The 20,313-nt window shown below is 41.0% G+C and overlaps 1 protein-coding gene across 1 annotated transcript in view; it reads right to left on the bottom strand.

Moving 5' to 3' along the window:
- asz1 (ankyrin repeat, SAM and basic leucine zipper domain containing 1) overlaps positions 1-20,313 on the bottom strand; it is a 42,755-nt gene that overhangs the window by 15,357 nt on the left and 7,085 nt on the right. Inside the window, exons 4-8 of the mRNA XM_033635832.2 lie at positions 15,967-16,078; positions 4,172-4,283; positions 3,868-4,002; positions 3,519-3,637; positions 394-466 (exon numbers count right to left, since the gene is read on the bottom strand). Of these exons, the coding sequence (XP_033491723.1) occupies positions 394-466; positions 3,519-3,637; positions 3,868-4,002; positions 4,172-4,283; positions 15,967-16,078 (551 nt within the window). The remainder of the gene's footprint in view (positions 1-393; positions 467-3,518; positions 3,638-3,867; positions 4,003-4,171; positions 4,284-15,966; positions 16,079-20,313) is intronic.

The raw sequence follows: 20,313 nt of genomic DNA, 5'->3' as shown, positions 1-20,313 counted from the left end.
CAACTCTCCTGGGTGTACGAAGCCCGGAGGTACGGAAGAAGGCTTCACAGAAGAGGTTCAGGCAAGGCTCGCACTGGTGCACGCTCGGACATGTCCGCCCAGAAGCGGTCCGAGCTCACAAAAACATCAAAATACAGTTAAAGGGCAGGAGCTCTGCAAACAGAGTCACCACCACACGAGTAGAAGCCCATAGGTGATGATTAAGCAGGATTTCATTTGTATATGTCTATATTTTGTTTTGTTTTAAAATCCTCCAGATTCTACCTTTAACCTACAATGGCCCAAAGAGAGCAGAAACCTCTCACATTAGAAAAGACACTGTGCAAACAAAATTTTACATATTTTAATAATAAATACATTGAAATTTTATTCCAGCATGCAGTCAGTGCTTACCGTCATAATGTCAGTGAGGTAGCCGAGATCGAGGCCATGTAGGAGGAGCTCAAGGTCATCAAGCTTGTTTACACTGAAGGGCAGAGAGTTCACATTGACTCTTAAGGACTTTAAACTGAAATCAACAGTTGTAACCGAAATATGAAACAGCTGAGACTAGAACTGCACTTAAACTGTATAAATAGAGACTTCCTGCATGTTTGTAAAAATGCAGAGATGTTCAAAAGCTGAGCAGCAGCATACTGAGAAGGGAGATCATCCTTTAAGTGTAAGGCTTGTTTTAAGACCTCACAGCAGCAGAAATCTCCCCTGCTGGAGTGTCCTTAAGCAATGAACTACATCCCTTCCAGCTCCAGTGTTCCTGAACTGAACCTGTGACCTCCCTGTAGAAGGGGTTAGTCAGAAGGAAACACATCTCAGTGTCACAGAGTTCATACACATCTGAGTAACCGCAGTGCACGTGCCGCTTCAGTGTGACTGTTGACATCACGAGTGTTACAAATGAGCCTTCCGTCCCATGATGTTCTAAATATGTGAAATTCATTACTTGTTTTAACGTCTTTGTACATGAGAGACAGACAACTGAAATGATTACTGGTGCCAGACATGCTCCGATACAATGCTTTTGACGGATGCTAATTGCCCAGCCGTGCCTGAGCGAACTAAACACTCATGTAGGAGGTTTATTATTGTTTATGTCTGGTTGAACAACGGTTCAACAACACCTGCTGCACATGCACTAGTTTACAGAAAATCCAGCACAGGCTGCAGTGACTGGTGGGATGCTGCTCTGACCAGGGGAGCTGATGGGTGTGAAGCAAAAGTGATTCGTTACAGTTTCCTCTCAGTATAATACTCACTAAACTGCTGATCAGCTGCTGAGTCAGAAAAATGGTCATCCTTATTTATGCAGAGAAGTTTTAGCTCTGAGTACACGATGTCTTTACCTGCTGTTCTATTTTACCTTCACTTCACAGACTCACACTTGAGCACTCTTCTTTCTTAAATAGTATGTAAAAGAATTATGTGATTATTCTGGGGCCTGTGACATAACACAAGTTCACAGACACACATTTCTTTTTTCTCTGACTGTGAATGTGCTGTTTTCATTTCACAGATCATGTTAAAATACAAATTAGTACAATTACGTACTGTAACTGGGTGGAGGAATTAATAATATATTTTTCATAATCATAGGTGTGTTACATTGAAGAAAAAACCTCAGTAATAAAGGGCCTCATTCACCAATATTTTCCAAAGTATTTTTCCAAAATTTGTTCTTAAGAATAGTCCGCAGAAAAATTGATATCAGATTCTTGACATGTTCTTAAACTGCATTAGTGTTCACACCTGTGTTTCTAAAATGATGAATAACATTTTCTTTGTAAAGTGTGTGCCAGTTGATCCTTATTTACAAAGGTAAACATCACGCCACTCCCCATAAAAAGGCATGAGACTGCAAAGTTGTGTGCACACAGAAACTGAAAAGAAAAATTGAGAGAATTAAAGGTTTACTGTGTGAAATTTAGGGGGACTTAGTGGCGTCTAGCAGTGACGACTGCAGACTGAAACAAGCTGAAACTTCTTCCAATTAGAATTACGTCTGGGTTTATGGTTAAGGAGGTTTTAGTCTCTATATACAGACTCTACATTCAGTGAATGTAGAGTCTGTAGGCAAACCCCGGAGATCTTGCCTCCGGAAGAAGAGCGGAAGAGCCCTGGTTTCCAGTTGTAGGCAGTTTGTAGTCCGCGTGATATTGACCAATCACGTTTGAGCCGGCTGCAGTTGTTGCCAGGTTAAACGGTCCATGCGGTGAACTACTGAGGCGAAACATAATTGCCGTCACTGCAAACTCTGAATCCATCGCAATGGTTCAGCATACAGAGTGTGCCAGGGCTGACGTCAAAACCCGGAAGTTTAGCATTGCACTGGTTCCCGGAAGAGAAAGTGAATGTGATTTTTGCATTGCGTTTTGGATTATGTCAGAAAATAAGCTCCGTGGCTAACACAAGTTTATGATACTTTCAGGTTTTGTTCAGCGAGATAATCTTCACATATGAACACCTTTCATACCACATTTGAAGCTTAAATGCGATCGCCAGAAGTAAAAAGCTAACGTTAGGCTTTAACGGACTACATGACTACTCCACGGTTGCATGACTCTTGACGTCACCGCCACTAAGCTTTCAACTGATTTCGGCCGCTTTATTTTAAAAACATTGTATAATGGGGAAATTGGACTGTTTAAGCTAAATAAGAAGCTGTAACGGCGGGCTGCCAGCACTCTCGCCTGTTCGGGGGTGATGACATTTAATGTCCCCGACAGGGTTTGTAGACGTATTGAGCAACTTGTTAGCAACCGCCTTTTTTACGACACGCAAAAGCTTCAAAATTCACAAGTAGGGTATTTAGTGACGTGTTTTATGTCGTAGAACAAAACCTGAAACTTGCTTAAGCTTTTGTTAACCACAGACCTTATTTGAGGCATTTTACCAAAATCCCATTCAAAAAACGTATTGACTTTTAGACGAGAGAACCGGAAGTGCTAAAAGAGCTAACAGAGTTCCGGGTTTACTGGCACAGTCTATTTACCTATATATAAACGGAAGTCGGAAACGGAAATTCGCCTCCTCCGCCCAAATCAAACCAGAATGCCAAAAAATCAGGGGTCTGTCCCAAGAGGCTGTATCGCCGTCTGCCGGAAGTCAGACGCCGAATACAGCCAATGGGTTCCGAGAATGAGGAGGTTTTTACTGGGAGCTAAATTTTCCCCAGAGGTCTCCTCCTCTCCAAAATAAACAGACCCAGTAATTAAAACCAGTAAAAACACTGAATAAACAGTTTCATGCTCCAATCAGTGTTTTTCTGATGCTGTTCATCACAGATTGGCTTCTCACTATAGTGGCCAATGCAGTAACGCAACTGTCCATATCTGGAGTCAGAGTTTGTCCATTCTGGGCCACTGCAGAAACATGGCGGTGCAACATGGCGATCTACATAAACCAGGACCTGCTCCCTATGTAGATATAAAAATAAATTTTTTAGTTGTATACATGCTAGCACTTTGTATGTCAAACCTGCCTATACTGTTGGGGCGCTGACTTTAAGTCTTAGCTTGTTTTACCTTTCCTGAGAAGGTGGCGGTTCAGAGTTGGTCTTGAAGAACTTTGAGAGGGTCTCCTCCATGGAGCTGAAGGCCTGGACTGTAGAGATGTGGGATGAAGAGGCCAGGATCCTGCTGATCTGCCAACAGACACTGGTGTCAGGATATTACGTGATTTAGCAGCTGGATGTTGGTCCAGCCTGGCACAAGCATTTCAGGTAAACGACTCTTTGTTCATTACTTTTATTGAGCTTTATTGAACTAGACTGACTTTATTGACAAGATTTTACTTAACCTGTTAAGAATAAATTTAATGAAAGACATCAAATTGGAGCTATGTAGTATCTGGAATACAGATGGAGTCAGGTACCTGTGTGTGTTTGAAAGTCACAGCCAGGTCTGCAGGGCTCTTGCCAGCCTTGGTGCGTAATGTTTTGTCCGCTCCCAGCTGGAGGAGCTTCAGCACCGCCTCCTCTCTGCCATACTGCACTGCTAGAGACAAAGCCTGACCGGAAATATGAGTATGACTTATCATACACGAAGTAAAATGTATAAAAAGTTTTTCTCAATGAAATGTATCTGACGAATTGTTCCTTTGTCACTTCAGAGCTACAGAGTGATCTGCACCTTCTGACTGAAGGGACCTGCTGTGACAAAAGAAAACTGTGACACACCGTGTATCCATTGCTATCCTGGGCATTGATTTCTGCCCCATGTGAGACCAGCAGGTTGATGACCTTACTGTAGCCGTCCCTGGCTGCCAGCATCAGGCAGGTCATTTGAGACCTGCAACAAGAAAGCAAGAGAGGAGATGAAGACTAAAAACAACGAGAGAAAAACACAGAACAGATGACGAGATTAGGACACTGAAGGAGACGTGACTGAACAGCAGGGATGATGAAGGTACAGAGAAACCACCAGAGGGAAGCACACACCACATTATAGGTAGCCATTTCCTCTGACACTTTGAGTACAAAAAACACTAAGTCACTTTTCATCTCAGCTGTGAGAGGGCCAACTCTTTATTCTGCTCTAAACCCACTGCACTCATATTTCAACTGATGATTTCTCTGTTAAAGCAATAATCACTACAAATCCATGTTTTGATGATCTAATGTCACCTGTGGGCTTAAAATGTTGCTCTAAGAAGTTTCAAGAAGAGCTGACATTATTAGTTGATTAATCAAGTGATTGATTAAAGAGAGTAATCATCGATTATTTTGATAATTTAATGATTAAGTATTTTCAAAAGCAATTCCAATCATTCTCTGACAGTTACAGTTTTTCTTTGCCTTCTGTCATAGTTAACTGAAAATCTGTTAATGAACTGTTGATCTGACAAAATAAGCAGTTTGAAAAGACCTTGAGCTTTAAGGAACTATGAAAGGGAATTTTATCTTTTGTGGGTTCATGAAAACCCAGATACAACTGTTTTAGCTCAACTATTACTAAACAAAGTTATTTCCCATGAAGGAATTTGTTGTGCCCATCTGTGCAATAATCTGGAAATGCTAAACTTAGCTAAAAGAGTTGCATTTAAATTCTATGAGTGGAGGATTTTTCATAGTTTTTTTTTTTTTTTTGACAGTTTATGACCTTTTTTGCCGTTTTTCCTGGGACCACAGAGAGCCTAGGGAGGCGAGTACCGTATATGGTGTCCATACATTTCTTTCTGTGAATAATCAAAACATTTTCACAACTTTAAATATTAAACCCCATTTCCATGACCATGTTTAAGTAGTTTAGGCCTATATAGCGATCATAGAGCACAACAGTGAGGCTGTTCATCCAGTGTGTTATGGGTCCGTGTACTTCGCAGCCATTTGTTTTTCGTTTCGAAATAACAAACTGAAACATGGAAAACCAACCATTATTTACCATTTTTTGTTTTGAAATGATCAAACGAAAAAGGAAACAAAAGATCCGTCTCCCGTTTTTTATTTGATAATAAAGAAAAGAAAAATGGAAAACTAATCGTTATCCGTTATCCATTATCCATTATCCGATTTAATTTGGGAATTTAAAAAAAACCCTGTGGGAAACTCCTTTCTCTATTTTTTTGTTCGTTTCTTCTCTGTGACCAGTAAGTTGCATTCATGTGGTGTTGGAATAATCGGAAAAATGACTTTGGGAATGGGAAAATACACATGAACTCGGAGATAATTTTGGAACAGGAGTTGCAGACTTGACTGAAATTGACATCACTTTCACAGAAAACTGGCGGACGAAAAGGAACATTTGGTCCATGGTAATAAAACTTTTTATTAATTCACGTATTGCATATCATTTTTTGCGGACATGTAATGTGTAATGTGGTATGCCGTTAGTTGCTGTCCATGTAGAGTGACCTAGATTAGTTAGAGTTATTTATTAGCATAACATGTCAGATAAAGCAATATTCTAGTAGTTACAGGAAATGTACATGCTCTGTATATATATTTCATGACCAGGTCCATGCATCGATCTTCTACACACACACGGCAGCTTGACGCCGTCTGATGACGCACCTTCTCATCCTCTGAAAAAAAGTGGTGGCTCGCTCGTGGTGAAAAAATAGAGAAAGGAATTTCCCTCAGTTTTTTTTTTAAATTCCCAAATTAAATCGGATAACGGGTAACTGGTAACGATTCGTTTTCTGTTTTTCTTTTCTTTATTATCAAATAAAAAAACAGGAGATGGATCGTTTTTTTTCCTTTTTCGTTTGCTCATTTCAAAACCAAAAACAGATAATGGTTGGTTTTCTGTGTTTCAATTTGTTATTTCGAAACGAAAAACAAATGGCTGCGAAGTACACGGACCGTTATGCCCTAAGACAGGCATTGTGGCAAAAATTGAGCATGGACAATAGAATGGCTTTGTGTCTACGTATATGGTCGACAGAAAGTGGTAGCATCATGTAGCTTGGCTACGGCAGGAGCGAAATATGTGCCGTTGATGTGTCTGTAGCACCTCTTTGGTTGTCTTGATGCTATTGCCGGCGTGGAGGCATTATGTTTTCAGGTTGTGCGTCAGTCTCATTCTCGTGAACGTGATATCTCACGAACCCCTTGACGAAATTTCTTAAAATTCGATTTTGGTAGTCATTGGTCAAAGGTCCAATAGAATAAAATGTTGAAGTGATGACATTTTATATCCAAAGGGTCAAAGGTCAACTTCACTGTGACATCATTTTATTCTGCTTAAAACACTTTTCTTGCCATTATGGCAAAAAAACAAACAAAATTGGGACACACACGCGGCGCAACAAGATGGTGGTGCAACACCTAAGCAGCGGCATGCCAGCAGCAGACCGCAAACTTAATCAACTGACGTTGCAACAGTGAGCATGAAAGCTGTGCTTGTCCGTGCGAGCACTGTACTGCTCAACTCTAATTTCCCCGTCTGTGCGTGACTCCACGGCCCTCCAACAGGTAAAAGCCACATAGGCCTGTTTAGAAAATGAGCCCAATATGTTTAGACATTACAAAAAATGAATAGCTCATTTTACCAGAGGCAAGGTGAAGCAACAGAGCAACCCTGTGTGTGTTTTTACATTTAAAATCAATCAATCAAATCAATACATCCTGTCATTAAAATGAGCCAGTTATTTTAACAGTACCAGCTCATATGCTGCACTAGGTTTTAAATGAGTAATATAAGAAAGGAATTTCAGACAATGTTATACATGTTTTGGGATTTTTATGAACGTATTTTAGACAATAGCTAAAATATTCTATATTCAAAACTTTTCCAAAACATTTCCAGGCCTGGAACCCAGTTTTTTAAATTCATACTAACCTCAACTTTTCCAGGAATGTTATGACCATGGGAACCCTGTATATACAGTTTATGTTGTTTCGGGTGAAGTATTCTTTTAACCAATATTAAAAACAGTTCCACTAGCCAAATAGACAACTTGGATTCAAAGCAGTTACAATAAATTTAAACAGAGACCTAACATCTACAGAAACTTCTCAAAGAACTCCTTCCACAACAGAGCTCAATAAAGAACTCCTGTGTTGCATCACCTTCTCATTACATTGTAGCTGCAGAGCTCAGTCAGAAGCAGTGTGAAGTATTTAGCTTTTTATGTGCAAAGCAACGCCTGTTTGGAAAACACAGAGCAATATGTGGGATTCTGCTGCAGGAATACTTTGAGAAGTTTCACTGGACATTTTGACTGCTGACTCTGGGTCTCTGCCATCCTTTGCCAAGGAGCAGCCTACAAACTTCAGACATTTGATTATTAGATTTTGATTGTTTACTCTTCAGTCCAGCAATAAAGATGAAGACAGAGTAATTTACTGTAGTGGTCACAGACAGAGCTCCAGGTACCCACACACAAAACACAAATGTTTAATGTGTCCTTCAGCAGCCAACAACCTGGCTTTAACAACTATGACCTCTCGTACCAATAGTCACTCCTCTGTTGCCTTCATGTGTTTGCTCCTACCTGAACAATGGCTGTATATAAACAAGCTCTACTAGAGTCCTTCTGTACCTTATCACCTCGGACTCAAACACAGCGGCTGAGAAAAATACATGTCGAGGGGTGGGAAAGTACGGGGGCAATTCATCACCTCATGTAATGCCTTTACAGGGAACAGCGTGTGTGTGTGTGTTTGTGTAGCGAGAGCAATACAGCAAGGGGGACAGAACAGGCATTTAAAGGGACAATCCATGATTCAAATGTAAACAAAAGGGTATAGGAACAAATTATTGCTTTCAAATTGATTGACAGGTTTTTTAATAAAGAGCCTCATAACACACGGACTAAAACAGGACAGCTCCTAAATCCAAGTTAATGTTTTCTCTTGCAACGTTGAACTTAGATAAATACTTCTTGAGACATACATAAAATGCAGATTTTTTTCATGACTCAAAAACAAAAACAAAAAGTTTCACAGAGGCATACAACAAGGGAAAGAGACTGTGAAGCAGGGGATGTTCATGTTTTCATAATTGCCATTTGGAGTTGGATGGAAAAAAATGACAAAAATCTTCTATCAGAGTATTTGCAATATTACGCAACATTGATATCGTGATGTCGTACACTCTCTAGGTATTAAATTCAAAAGCATTTTAGATTACCAGATGATGTGTGTCCTAATCCAGTGAATTGACTCCCGAATAAAACACAATATTTATATATATATATATATATATATATATATATATATATATACAGTACAGGCCAAAAGTTTGGACACACCTTCTCATTCAATGCGTTTTCTTTATTTTCATGACTATTTACATTGTAGATTCTCACTGAAGGCATCAAAACTATCAATGAACATATGTGGAGTTATGTACTTAACAAAAAAAGGTGAAATAACTGAAAACATGTTTTATATTCTAGTTTCTTCAAAATAGCCACCCTTTGCTCTGATTACTGCTTTGCGCACTCTTGGCATTCTCTCCATGAGCTTCAAGAGGTAGTCACCTGAAATGGTTTTCCAACAGTCTTGAAGGAGTTCCCAGAGGTGTTTAGCACTTGTTGGCCCCTTTGCCTTCACTCTGCAGTCCAGCTCACCCCAAACCATCTCGATTGGGTTCAGGTCCGGTGACTGTGGAGGCCAGGTCATCTGCCGCAGCACTCCATCACTCTCCTTCTTGGTCAAATAGCCCTTACACAGCCTGGAGGTGTGTTTGGGGTCATTGTCCTGTTGAAAAATAAATGATCGTCCAACTAAACGCAAACCGGATGGGATGGCATGTCGCTGCAGGATGCTGTGGTAGCCATGCTGGTTCAGTGTGCCTTCAATTTTGAATAAATCCCCAACAGTGTCACCAGCAAAACACCCCCACACCATCACACCTCCTCCTCCATGCTTCACAGTGGGAACCAGGCATGTGGAATCCATCCGTTCACCTTTTCTGCGTCTCACAAAGACACGGCGGTTGGAACCAAAGATCTCAAATTTGGACTCATCAGACCAAAGCACAGATTTCCACTGGTCTAATGTCCATTCCTTGTGTTTCTTGGCCCAAACAAATCTCTTCTGCTTGTTGCCTCTCCTTAGCAGTGGTTTCCTAGCAGCTATTTGACCATGAAGGCCTGATTGGCGCAGTCTCCTCTTAACAGTTGTTCTAGAGATGGGTCTGCTGCTAGAACTCTGTGTGGCATTCATCTGGTCTCTGATCTGAGCTGCTGTTAACTTGCGATTTCTGAGGCTGGTGACTCGGATGAATTTATCCTCAGAAGCAGAGGTGACTCTTGGTCTTCCTTTCCTGGGTCGGTCCTCATGTATGCCAGTTTCGTTGTAGCGCTTGATGGTTTTTGCGACTCCACTTGGGGACACATTTAAAGTTTTTGCAATTTTCCAGACTGACTGACCTTCATTTCTTAAAGTAATGATGGCCACTCGTTTTTCTTTAGTTAGCTGATTGGTTCTTGCCATAATATGAATTTTAACAGTTGTCCAATAGGGCTGTCGGCTGTGTATTAACCTGACTTCTGCACAACACAACTGATGGTCCCAACCCCATTGATAAAGCAAGAAATTCCACTAATTAACCCTGATAAGGCACACCTGTGAAGTGGAAACCATTTCAGGTGACTACCTCTTGAAGCTCATGGAGAGAATGCCAAGAGTGTGCAAAGCAGTAATCAGAGCAAAGGGTGGCTATTTTGAAGAAACTAGAATATAAAACATGTTTTCAGTTATATCACCTTTTTTTGTTAAGTACATAACTCCACATGTGTTCATTCATAGTTTTGATGCCTTCAGTGAACATCTACAATGTAAATAGTCATGAAAATAAAGAAAACGCATTGAATGAGAAGGTGTGTCCAAACTTTTGGCCTGTACTGTATAAATATATATATATATATATATATATATATATATATATATATATATATATATATATATATATATATATATATATATATTAACAGTCTAAATGATATATTTCCAGCATTTCCTTCAATGTCCCGAACACTACAAGGAATATTCAAGAAATTGCTACCTCAGCATGTGACTTAAAAATTTTGGTTCTTACAAATTCCTACTCTGTGATCTTTGGGGATTAGTTTTGGTGAATTTTGCTTTCCAAAGCCTGACACGTATTAAGTGGTACCCAGTGCTTTTTAATACAGAAATCCTATCCTAGCATCCTATTGGGGGCCAGATTTGGCCCGCGGGCCATAAGCTGAGTAGGTAGGTTGGTAGGTAGCTGGATAATTACTCTAGTAATCCAGAGGGAAATCAAGGCACCCAGTAGCTTATCACGGCTTTGGACCGACATCTCTAACAAGTCAAAATTATTCTCAATGGTTAACCGATTAATAGTTAACCATTGACATCCCTACCCATATTATACACAGTATATCGTCATGACCCAACCCTAAATGCCATTTCCTGTAGTACCTTCCTTTGCTTCGTCACTGAGTTGACACTGTCTGTTGTCTGTATTAATGTGTTGGCAGTACCACCTGAAAACGCTCCTACAGCAAGGTGATGTTTGTCAAACAGGTGTGAATCTGTGTGTGGGTTTTGAAAACTGTCTAAGCTGTGCACACAGCCACAGCTTGTCCTTTAATAAATTACAAAACATCCGCGGTTAATGTTTTATGTGAACTCAAACAAATGAACCAGTGGCTGTGACGTGTACGACAATTAATTTATTCACATTCCACTGCATCCGCCCATCAGTCAGTTCCTCTTTGACCCGGGAGAACGGGATGGGAAGTGTAATTTCTGCTTTCATGTTCTGTGCCTCTGTATTTTCCCAAGGGTGTCTGCCTGGCTGTGAGACAGGTACCAAGGTCACTCGCATACTGTTTCAGTGTGTTTTGTTTGTGTGTCCTTGAGACTGTGAGATCTGGCAAGTCCCCAAACAGACAGCTGATCGATAGGCAGACAATTCAGAGCAAACATCTTTCCTGGTGTCGGTACAGTGAGAAGAATGACTTCCAGAAACACTTTACTTACGGTGCCAAGGTAAACACACCATGTCTAAAAATGGCTTCTACAATGACTACAGTTATGTGCAGACTTGAGAAGACGTTATTTTAACAGACACGGTAATGACAATGGGAAAAGTTTCGATGGACACTATGTTACTGGCTGGTTTCATGCTGGTGATGAATTATATTTATCTTGTACAGTGACAACTTTTCTAAAAACTACCACTGTCCAATAATAATAACCTACCTGATCATTAGGGACTTAAGGGCAGTCCACACCAAGAACAATAACCATAAATAATAGTGTTTTAAAAACTGTTTTAACTCAAGGGGATGGCAGAGTCCACACCACAACTAAAGACATGGACAGTGATGTATGTGGAATCACTTTCAGAAACACTGACAATATCCATTTTCCGGAGCTGGTGACACATCTGGAGCGTGGCGCTTTGAGCCACTGTTTACAGAATGTTATTGTTCATCAGTTTGGCCGCTCACGTCATTATTATTACAGTTTAGGCTTGTCATGCAAACAACGTTTTTTTGATATATTGTATAAAACTCCCGCACACTGTCTAACTTGCAAAAATAATGATTTTAATGCTGCAAAATTTCAGTAACTAGACGTTCATCAGGCAAACACTGTGCGGGAGTTTTTCTACAAGTTGTGTTCTGCTTGTCCCTCTCCTACGCACTTGTTGATACCTGGCAATAGATGTGCTAAGTATTCCTTTGTTTGATTTATTGTCCCAGAAATTATGCAATAAATGATATTATTGTCATTTTGAGACCATTTTATGCCACTGATATAATAATAAAATAATAGCATATTGATAAAAGTACACCATCCAAAGAGCAATTTACTTTCAACTTCAGAATATTGAGACAATGGAGTTTTAATATAAAGAAAATATCTAACATATTTTTTTTAACTAACACCTGTAAATATACACAAGAAAGCATGTATACAATTATATTACCCTTATAGGAGTAGCCAAACATTACTTCGATTGAGACGTGGTACAAAATTTGGCCAACAAAGATGAAACCAAGTGAAGGTGGGAGTGAGACCAGGTTAGGGGGTCTGTTTTTTGTTTTGTTTTTTAGAAATAAGCTAATATTTTTATGCCTTTTTTGGCACATTGGCTTCTTATGTTACATTCCAAGTACAATAACAAAAAACTAGAATTACCGCACAGCGGTTGCATGTCCCCGCGCACCTGTCAAGTCTCTCTTACAGTTTAAACTTTACATCCATATCTGTGAAATAGGGTTGGGTCGGTATGAGAAAAAAAAAAAAAAAAAAAAAGGTCCGGTTTTTGTGAAAAACAGCCTCAAGTCGGTAATACCAGATTTTCGCCACTTGGGGGCACACACAACAAAACGACCATAGGACAACAGAGTGACAGTAGCACTTTGTTTCTTTTATTCCTTACAAATAAATTTTGCAACTTACTCAATCAAGTGCAAACAAGGGTTGCCTCCTTCGTCTGGCTCAAAGCCAAAGTGTTGCCATAGTGGCGTATTCTTTGATTTCTTCGAGACTAAACTGTCCGCCATTATCAACTCCCCAGGCTACAGTAGAGGCCTCGGTGCATGCGCACTCGCACCCCCTAGCTCGGTCTTCACAACCATTGTCACCCCGACAGCTCAGAAGATCATTCATTAGAATGAGATGGATGCAAAGTCCTTGACCTTTGACACTTGACCACCAAAATCTAATCAGTTTATCCTCGAGTCCAAGTCAACCTTTGTGCCAAATTTTTTCGTTGTTGAGTCCAAGTGGACATTCATGTGGCCTGCAGGCTGAAAGTTGGTAATCACCGCAGTAAAGTGATTGGTTGATCCAACTCCAGTCTCAAGGTGAGTTTTGAGTTGAGAGGAAAAAATAATGTAAATGTATACCTAAAAACTGTACAAGTATAAAAGCAACGCAAATGTCTTGCGAAGACTCTTGTCGCTTGTACCAACTGCACGTGCAGCCTGGAGAAGAATGTCCCAGCATTAATGGAACTATGTTCCACACAGACGGGTACAATGAAGGTGAAAAAACTGGGACACATGGAGGCAATGAGACCCCACATGGTGCTCCGACAGAACTTTGAAAGATGACAGAGAATGCTTGTTTACACTTCAACGGAGGGATGAGCAGCTGGTGTTAATCATTGGTTTGATATTCAGACGTAAGAGGCGATGAGGAGGAGGAGGTGGTTTATCCTCTGCACCCACATGAACCTCATAGTCTTCTGTTGCTCTGGATGTTTTGGGGCTGTCGGCCCCTCCTCCTTACCATCTCCCCTCATCTGCATCCTCCTGCATCTTATTACCTTGCTTCAAATATTTTGTCTGGGAAGGAACCAATCAATTTCCCAACGCTACAGCATGTCCATGTGTGTCATCAGGGTTTTTTAAGCGGTGTGTATCGTGCCTGTAATGGCATACTGGCAGTGACAAAGTGGCAGGGGATTAGGGAAAGCTAAACAAGTAAGCCACTGGGGGCTGCATTGTCCCTTTGACACGACAAAAATCCACAGATGGTAACAGTAAAAGTGCTTCAAGAATGACCTCCCTTTATTCTTTTTCACCAGATGGAATGTTTCGTGCTCCTCACCAGGACAGGGGGGCAGATTTTATATCTGCTGGCTGCAATGGCTGATGGATCCTAAACTCTGAACGTACCAACTGATACAGTGAAATAATGTGTTGTAGAGTAAATTACATCGCCAGCATTTCTTTAAGTGTCTCTGAAGTGTCATTTCACAGAAAAACCCAGGGACGTGTGTGTGACCTCTTATGTACTCTACATGAAAGCTATCTTTTGGGCTCAGTAGTGTTGATGACATTTGTTACGATGCTTTCAGCCCTAGAGTGGTCTCCTTTGGTCTGAATCAGGGACTCATGTTGTTCCAAAGTTGTATAATTGCCTAGAGTTGGTTCGTGTTCTCACGGCAGCATTTACAAGAGGACCAGATCAAATGCCTTGTGTGAGAAAGCTGCTCTTGATTGGTCAGAATTTCCATGTGGGAAAAATCCAGGAAGTAAAGCAAACGTTGAAGAAGAGTACACTTGCAAGATAAATGTGACACTTTCTAATGTCACAATGGAGGGACAACTACGCAGGTTGATTTTAGCGCTGCTCATCGTGGACTATATTGCTGTCATTGTTCATTTTAGTCAAACCATACAGTTTGAAAACGAGGCGCGGCTCCAACTAGAAAACAATGTTTTGATGCATTGGATGTGCTGAATGTGCATATTAAGGCAGTACAGGAGGAGGTGCACATTAATAATCCTCCAGGACTGTAACATGCTCATGTTTAACCCAAACAATGTGTCATGTGACTGCAGTTGCTTCAAATCCAGGTCGGAACACCTTCTCACCACAAACCAACCGCACACTCAGTCCAGTTGTTTTGGTGCACACCTGAGTGCGATTGCTGTGTTCACACCTGCCCAAACGACTGCACTGAGGGGGCAAACAAACTTGAGTTTGATTGAACTGAACCAAACAGGGCAGCTGTGAAAGCACTCTTGCATTAGTCAGTCTGGTTGAGTGAAAGTAGTCCACTACTGGCTGCTGTCTTTTCAGCACCCCACTATCAATATGCTGATTAATGGACAGCTGAAGCACATTTAATTTTGTCCAGGTTGAACAACATATTTCTTTGAATTGGTCTGGAAGAGGCACGCAGTCTGCTTACAGCTGTTGAAACAGGTGACGGAGGATGAATCCATTTTAGGATGTTGCAAAGACAAGGTCTGAGCTCGACTGAAGGTGTCACCTGACACTGTTGCCTGTTTCAACAAGGAATCAGCTTGTAGTGAAGTCCGCTGGTCAAGTCAAAATGACCGCAGACGGTGTGTTCGCTTGCTGCAGCAGGTGCTCCAACCCCGCCGTGCCCTCTGTTTCCGTCCCAACATTGTGCCAGTGTCAGACGGTGGGTCACTGCTGCTGCTGAATGTATGTGCTTATGCTTAAAAGACTGTGGTTAAGCGTGGACTAGGCGATGTACAGGTCAAAAGACCTCTAAACATCCAGGGTAAAATTATTATGTTTCATTGTGTAACAGGTCCTAACTGTGTGTTGAAATGTAATCACTGAAATGCTGTGGATACCACTGTTCTATGAACACCTAAGGATATCTTACATTTCAACAAAATTGAACCTGGTTCTTCTGACCTACAAATTACCAGATCCATGCTTACTGGACTGCACCCAAGCCTCTGAAATCCTCCTGCCCACCCCCCCTACACTCACTGTTTGTTTGTCTGCCTGTCTGATACCCGTCTGTACATGCACATGCCATAACAGGACATTCCAAACAAAACACACAAATATACACACACTGTATGGAGCGCTGTGGTGCATAATGCTACCACATGGCAGCTGAACATAACGAGAACCATCAAAGGGAATCTGATCCAGCGCCTCTGTTTTTTTCTCTTCTCTGTTCAAGTCAAGTCTAAAGGGTTTTTATTTGGCGTACACCAATAGGGGTGTGACAGTGCGCACTGTGCTGAAAATCCTATAAACACTGTGACCTGAAACACATCTGTACCGCCACCCCCCCTCCTCACCTGTCCACCATGTTAGGATCAGCATTTCTGGACAGCAAGATCTCCACACAACGAGCAATTTTGTCTTCACTGGCAGATGCTGTGCAGCTGGCCATGAGCACCGTCCAATTATCTGTAGACAAGAACACATCAGTGTAAAGGTTCATTATCACGATCTTAAGACTCTGTTTTATTTAAACAAACATGTGGCAAAACAACAATTACTGAAAAAGTTAATTGGAAATACTTCATAAAACTGTAACACAATGGCACCAATTCAAGAATTTTTCCTTCACTGAGAAATTCTCTATCTGTCCTCCACCCAGCCCAAAACCTCTGCGAGTTATAGGTTTTGTTTTCTGCTCTCTCCTGCGTTGGCACAGCGCAACTAGCACCAGGCATACATACCATAATATCTGCTATGATGGGATATGTTATGCCTCTGTGCCAACAACAGCCGAGGTAGAGGCCAGAGGTAATATGTTTTCAGGTTGTCCGTTCGTCCGTCCATTCTTGTGAACGTGATATCTCAATAATACCTTGAAGGAATTTCTTTGAATTTGGCACAAACATTCACTTGGACTCAATAATGATCTGATTTGTTTTTGGTGGTCATAGGTCAAAGGTCATGTGTACTGTGACCTTGTCTGTCTCATTTTTGTGAACGCGATATCTCAAGAATGCCTTGAAGGAATTCCCTCAAATCTGAATTGAACTGAAATTAGAATTTTGTGGTCAAAGGTCAAGGTCACTGTGATCTCACAATACATATTTTTGCCCATAACTCCAGAATTCTTATGCTAATTATGACAAAATTTAAGACTAATGTTTAACAGGACATAATGATGAAGTGATGACATTTTACATCCAAAAGGTCAAAGGTCAGCTTGACTGTGACATCATCACATTTTAACGTCATATCTCAGGAACAGAAGGGGAGACATTTGGTCAGATACTGAATTGGTGACTCTAATCTTGAAACTGATTGTATAGATCTTCTGTGTGTGAAGCATCCATGTTTTCACAGACATGGATGGAGACTGTCAGAGACACTTGACTGGTGCATGGAGGCATACAACCGTGGGGCGGTAACTCTAGTTGTAGATAGTGGAAGAAACCTCCAGGGTCCATTTTACTTCCAAAAACTGCACACTCGACCATGTTTGCTGTCAAAACTTTTACTATGCTAATGCTACCTCTGCCCTCCGTACTGACAGGCAGCTCTGTGCTGGAGGTTTCAGGTTTCTTTGCTGGTGCTCTGTTGAAGTCTGTTCCCGTCAATATGCGTTTTCCGTATTTGACAACATTTGACTTTCATATCAGTGACTTTCCTAACTTAGCTTGTTCTGTGATCATCGCCCCCTTCAGTAGAGGAGTGTGAAAAAAGCTCTGCAGTGACAAATGTTTAACAGAGACATGTTAGTATAGTAAAGGTCAGACATTTTAGGGAACATAAACAGAAGAAAAACACATTTTGAGCAGAGGGGGACTTTAAAAGTAGAAGTAGCATGCCTTTTATTGAAGGGTTTCTTTTGGGCTACTGTACCTCTGTGTAGCTCCAAACGTTTTGTCTAAATGGACGAGTGTTATTCACTGTCCAATCTCATATTTGTTTTTGGAGAGTAATGTTTTAGTTTGGTTATTGTAGTTGCCTCATGGAAACACATTTAAAGGGAGAAAATCTTCATTATCTGTTATAGTAATAAACTATTTACAATTAAGGGAAGGAGGGGTGCTTTATATTCATCACAATGAAGTCATACATCATGCTGTAATAAGGAAAAGAAAAATATCTGGCTGATAACCCCGGGATGGAGATGGATAGTCGTTTATCTGGCATCAGGAAGTGTGGCGGCCTTTATGGGACCGAGTGACTTCATAGGAGTTGCTTCCTTATCTCATCCTGATAAGACCGGTCTGAGACCCATGGCAATGCGTTCAATTCCTGTTTTGTTCCGCCAATGTCTGAGTCTCCAACCTGTGTGTATCACAGTATCTAAGTGTGTGTGTGTGTGTGTGTGTGTGTGTGTGTGCATGCATACCTGGGCCTCATGCATCTGTATGTGGGTTCCTTTTTCTTTGTGGCTGTGCATGTTTGGCTCTATAGCTGTGTGCAAGTGTGTGTGTTTATATTATGTGTGTGTGGGTGTAAACCAGACTGCCTGGTTTGCGTCTGCAGAGGACTGGAGTAAATAAATCTGTGGCTTGAGAATTGGTGAGAGGCTATGACAGCAGCATGGTGACCGTTATCAATCACTCCAGCATTCCTCTGTTCGGCCTCGCTGCTTTCACAAACGCCATCAGGACGTGACCGCACGTCATCCGTCTGTATAATTACTTCCTTCACCTGCCTAAAGCATCAGACACCGGGAGCATGTGAAATCTGTTGTGTACACAGTTAAACTCAACATTCTGGACTGAGCATTAATTGACATCAGATATTAGGAGCATGTGGTTCCAAATTTGGGTCTGGGGACATCCAGGGGCTATGGAAGGGTTTCTAATGGATCCCCAGAAAAATAAAGAATGCAGTGTTCTCAAAATAACTAATAGTAGTAACAGAAATGCAGAACAAGAATAAACTGATCAGAAGTTTAACTTTCACAGTGTTATCCAAACTTTAACATGAGTCATCGAAGGGTCTCATCCTGATTTCACTGTAAACAGAGGATGACACAGCAGAGAGTAACTACAACTAAAATCTGTTTTCTTTCCCTTTGCAATTGAAAAACAAGCCAGATAAACTCAAAAAGACACATTACTGCAGGTTGGACTGCAACTAACGATTACTGACATTATCCATTAATCTTTTTATTCTTTTGTTAAATAACTGAAAACTCACTTCGTCTGTAATGTGTCACAAAATAGTGAAAAAATGTCCATCACATAGTCCTAGGGTACAAAGTGACATCTTTACATTGCCCATTTTATCTAACCTGCAGTCCAAAGCCCAAACATTTTCATTTACATTCATATAAAACAGAGAAATGCAACAAATCCTCATATTTGATAACCTGGAATCAGCAAATGTTTGACATATAAATATTTAATTTACCATCAAGATAGTTGTAAATTAACTGATTAATCAACTAATTGTTTGTGCACTGGAAGTGTTTCACGTTTTTAAAACACCTACTGTTTCATATGGCTGGACACTCACCAAAAGGATTAAAAGAAGCATCACACTGCTTTCTCCAACCTTCTTCAAATTTTGTAGTGTCAAATGAGTGACCCGCAACCAAAGTCAGCGAGGCAGAGAGGACAGGGTTTCCCACACTTTCATTTATTTGCTGCGGGCCACCATGAGCAAAAGATCTGCCACCATGAATCCATTTTCAATTTTTAGAGCTAGACCACTCATTGGGATCACTAAGGGAATCTATAACATTCGGTTATTCATTGCACCATACTCTCTGAGAGCAGAGCATATTCTGGGCACTGACATCAGGTGCATTGAAAGAGAACTTAACCATTCACTCTGCTGGGTCTAAAAGTTTGCCATCGGTCCAGCAGCTGCTCCTCTTATTCATTGATCTGATGTGATCAGCTTTGAACGGATTAGCAAACTTTCTGTTACCAGTGTTACACAGGTTAGACAAGGAGAGGGCCACAAAAACCTTTTTACCAAAAAATAAACACAGTGGAGTCGTCATTCAACCACCATATTCCCCTCTTCAGTGTGGACACTGTGCATTACTGAACTAACCATTAGCTAACAACAAAACATTTAATGTTTCTGGGGGATCTGTAACTGCATGTTCCCAACAGGATTCATGGTTTTATGTGTGTATAACTGCAGACTTCTTAACACGGAAGAGTTCTCCCCCCGTGCTTATTTTACCCAGCCTGACCTCAATCCAACAGATGCCTTCAATTTCTCCTGCTTTGGGACGAGGGTGCAGTGTGCATGAACTAAAAACAACTCAAAGGATCCGCAGTGTGTTTCTGCAAGAGTTCCTCTTTGGCGTCATCACCATTAAGTAATGTCAGATGAAGCGTATTGGTGCAAAGGCCCGATTGGTCCCCTGGTCTTTGGCTGCGTAGCAGGTGAGGAAATTAAAAAAAGGTGCCACAGGGAGGGACAGCTCGACACCAACGCAACAGGGACCGTCAGGAGGATTAGGTATGGCTGTTTGATATCAAGCATGCAAGACAGAAATGCGGTGGTGTTGCCTAATCAAACTATCTGCCCTCGTTTGTTCTCCTGAGGAGTTGTGAGTGAAGGATCACAGAAATCAGTCCAGCCTACACCTGTTTGTCATGATATCAACTGACAATCTGAAATAGAGTGTATCTGAGTCGTTTCTGTTTTTATCTCTGGCACCAGGAGGAAAGTTTAAACTATACTTCAGTTCAGTTTAATTCTGT

Source organism: Epinephelus lanceolatus, chromosome 5 (assembly GCF_041903045.1).
Source record: "Epinephelus lanceolatus isolate andai-2023 chromosome 5, ASM4190304v1, whole genome shotgun sequence".
NCBI lineage: Eukaryota > Metazoa > Chordata > Actinopteri > Perciformes > Serranidae > Epinephelus > Epinephelus lanceolatus.
Note: the sequence above shows the minus strand (reverse complement) of the source record. Positions and strands in the feature narration are given on the sequence as shown.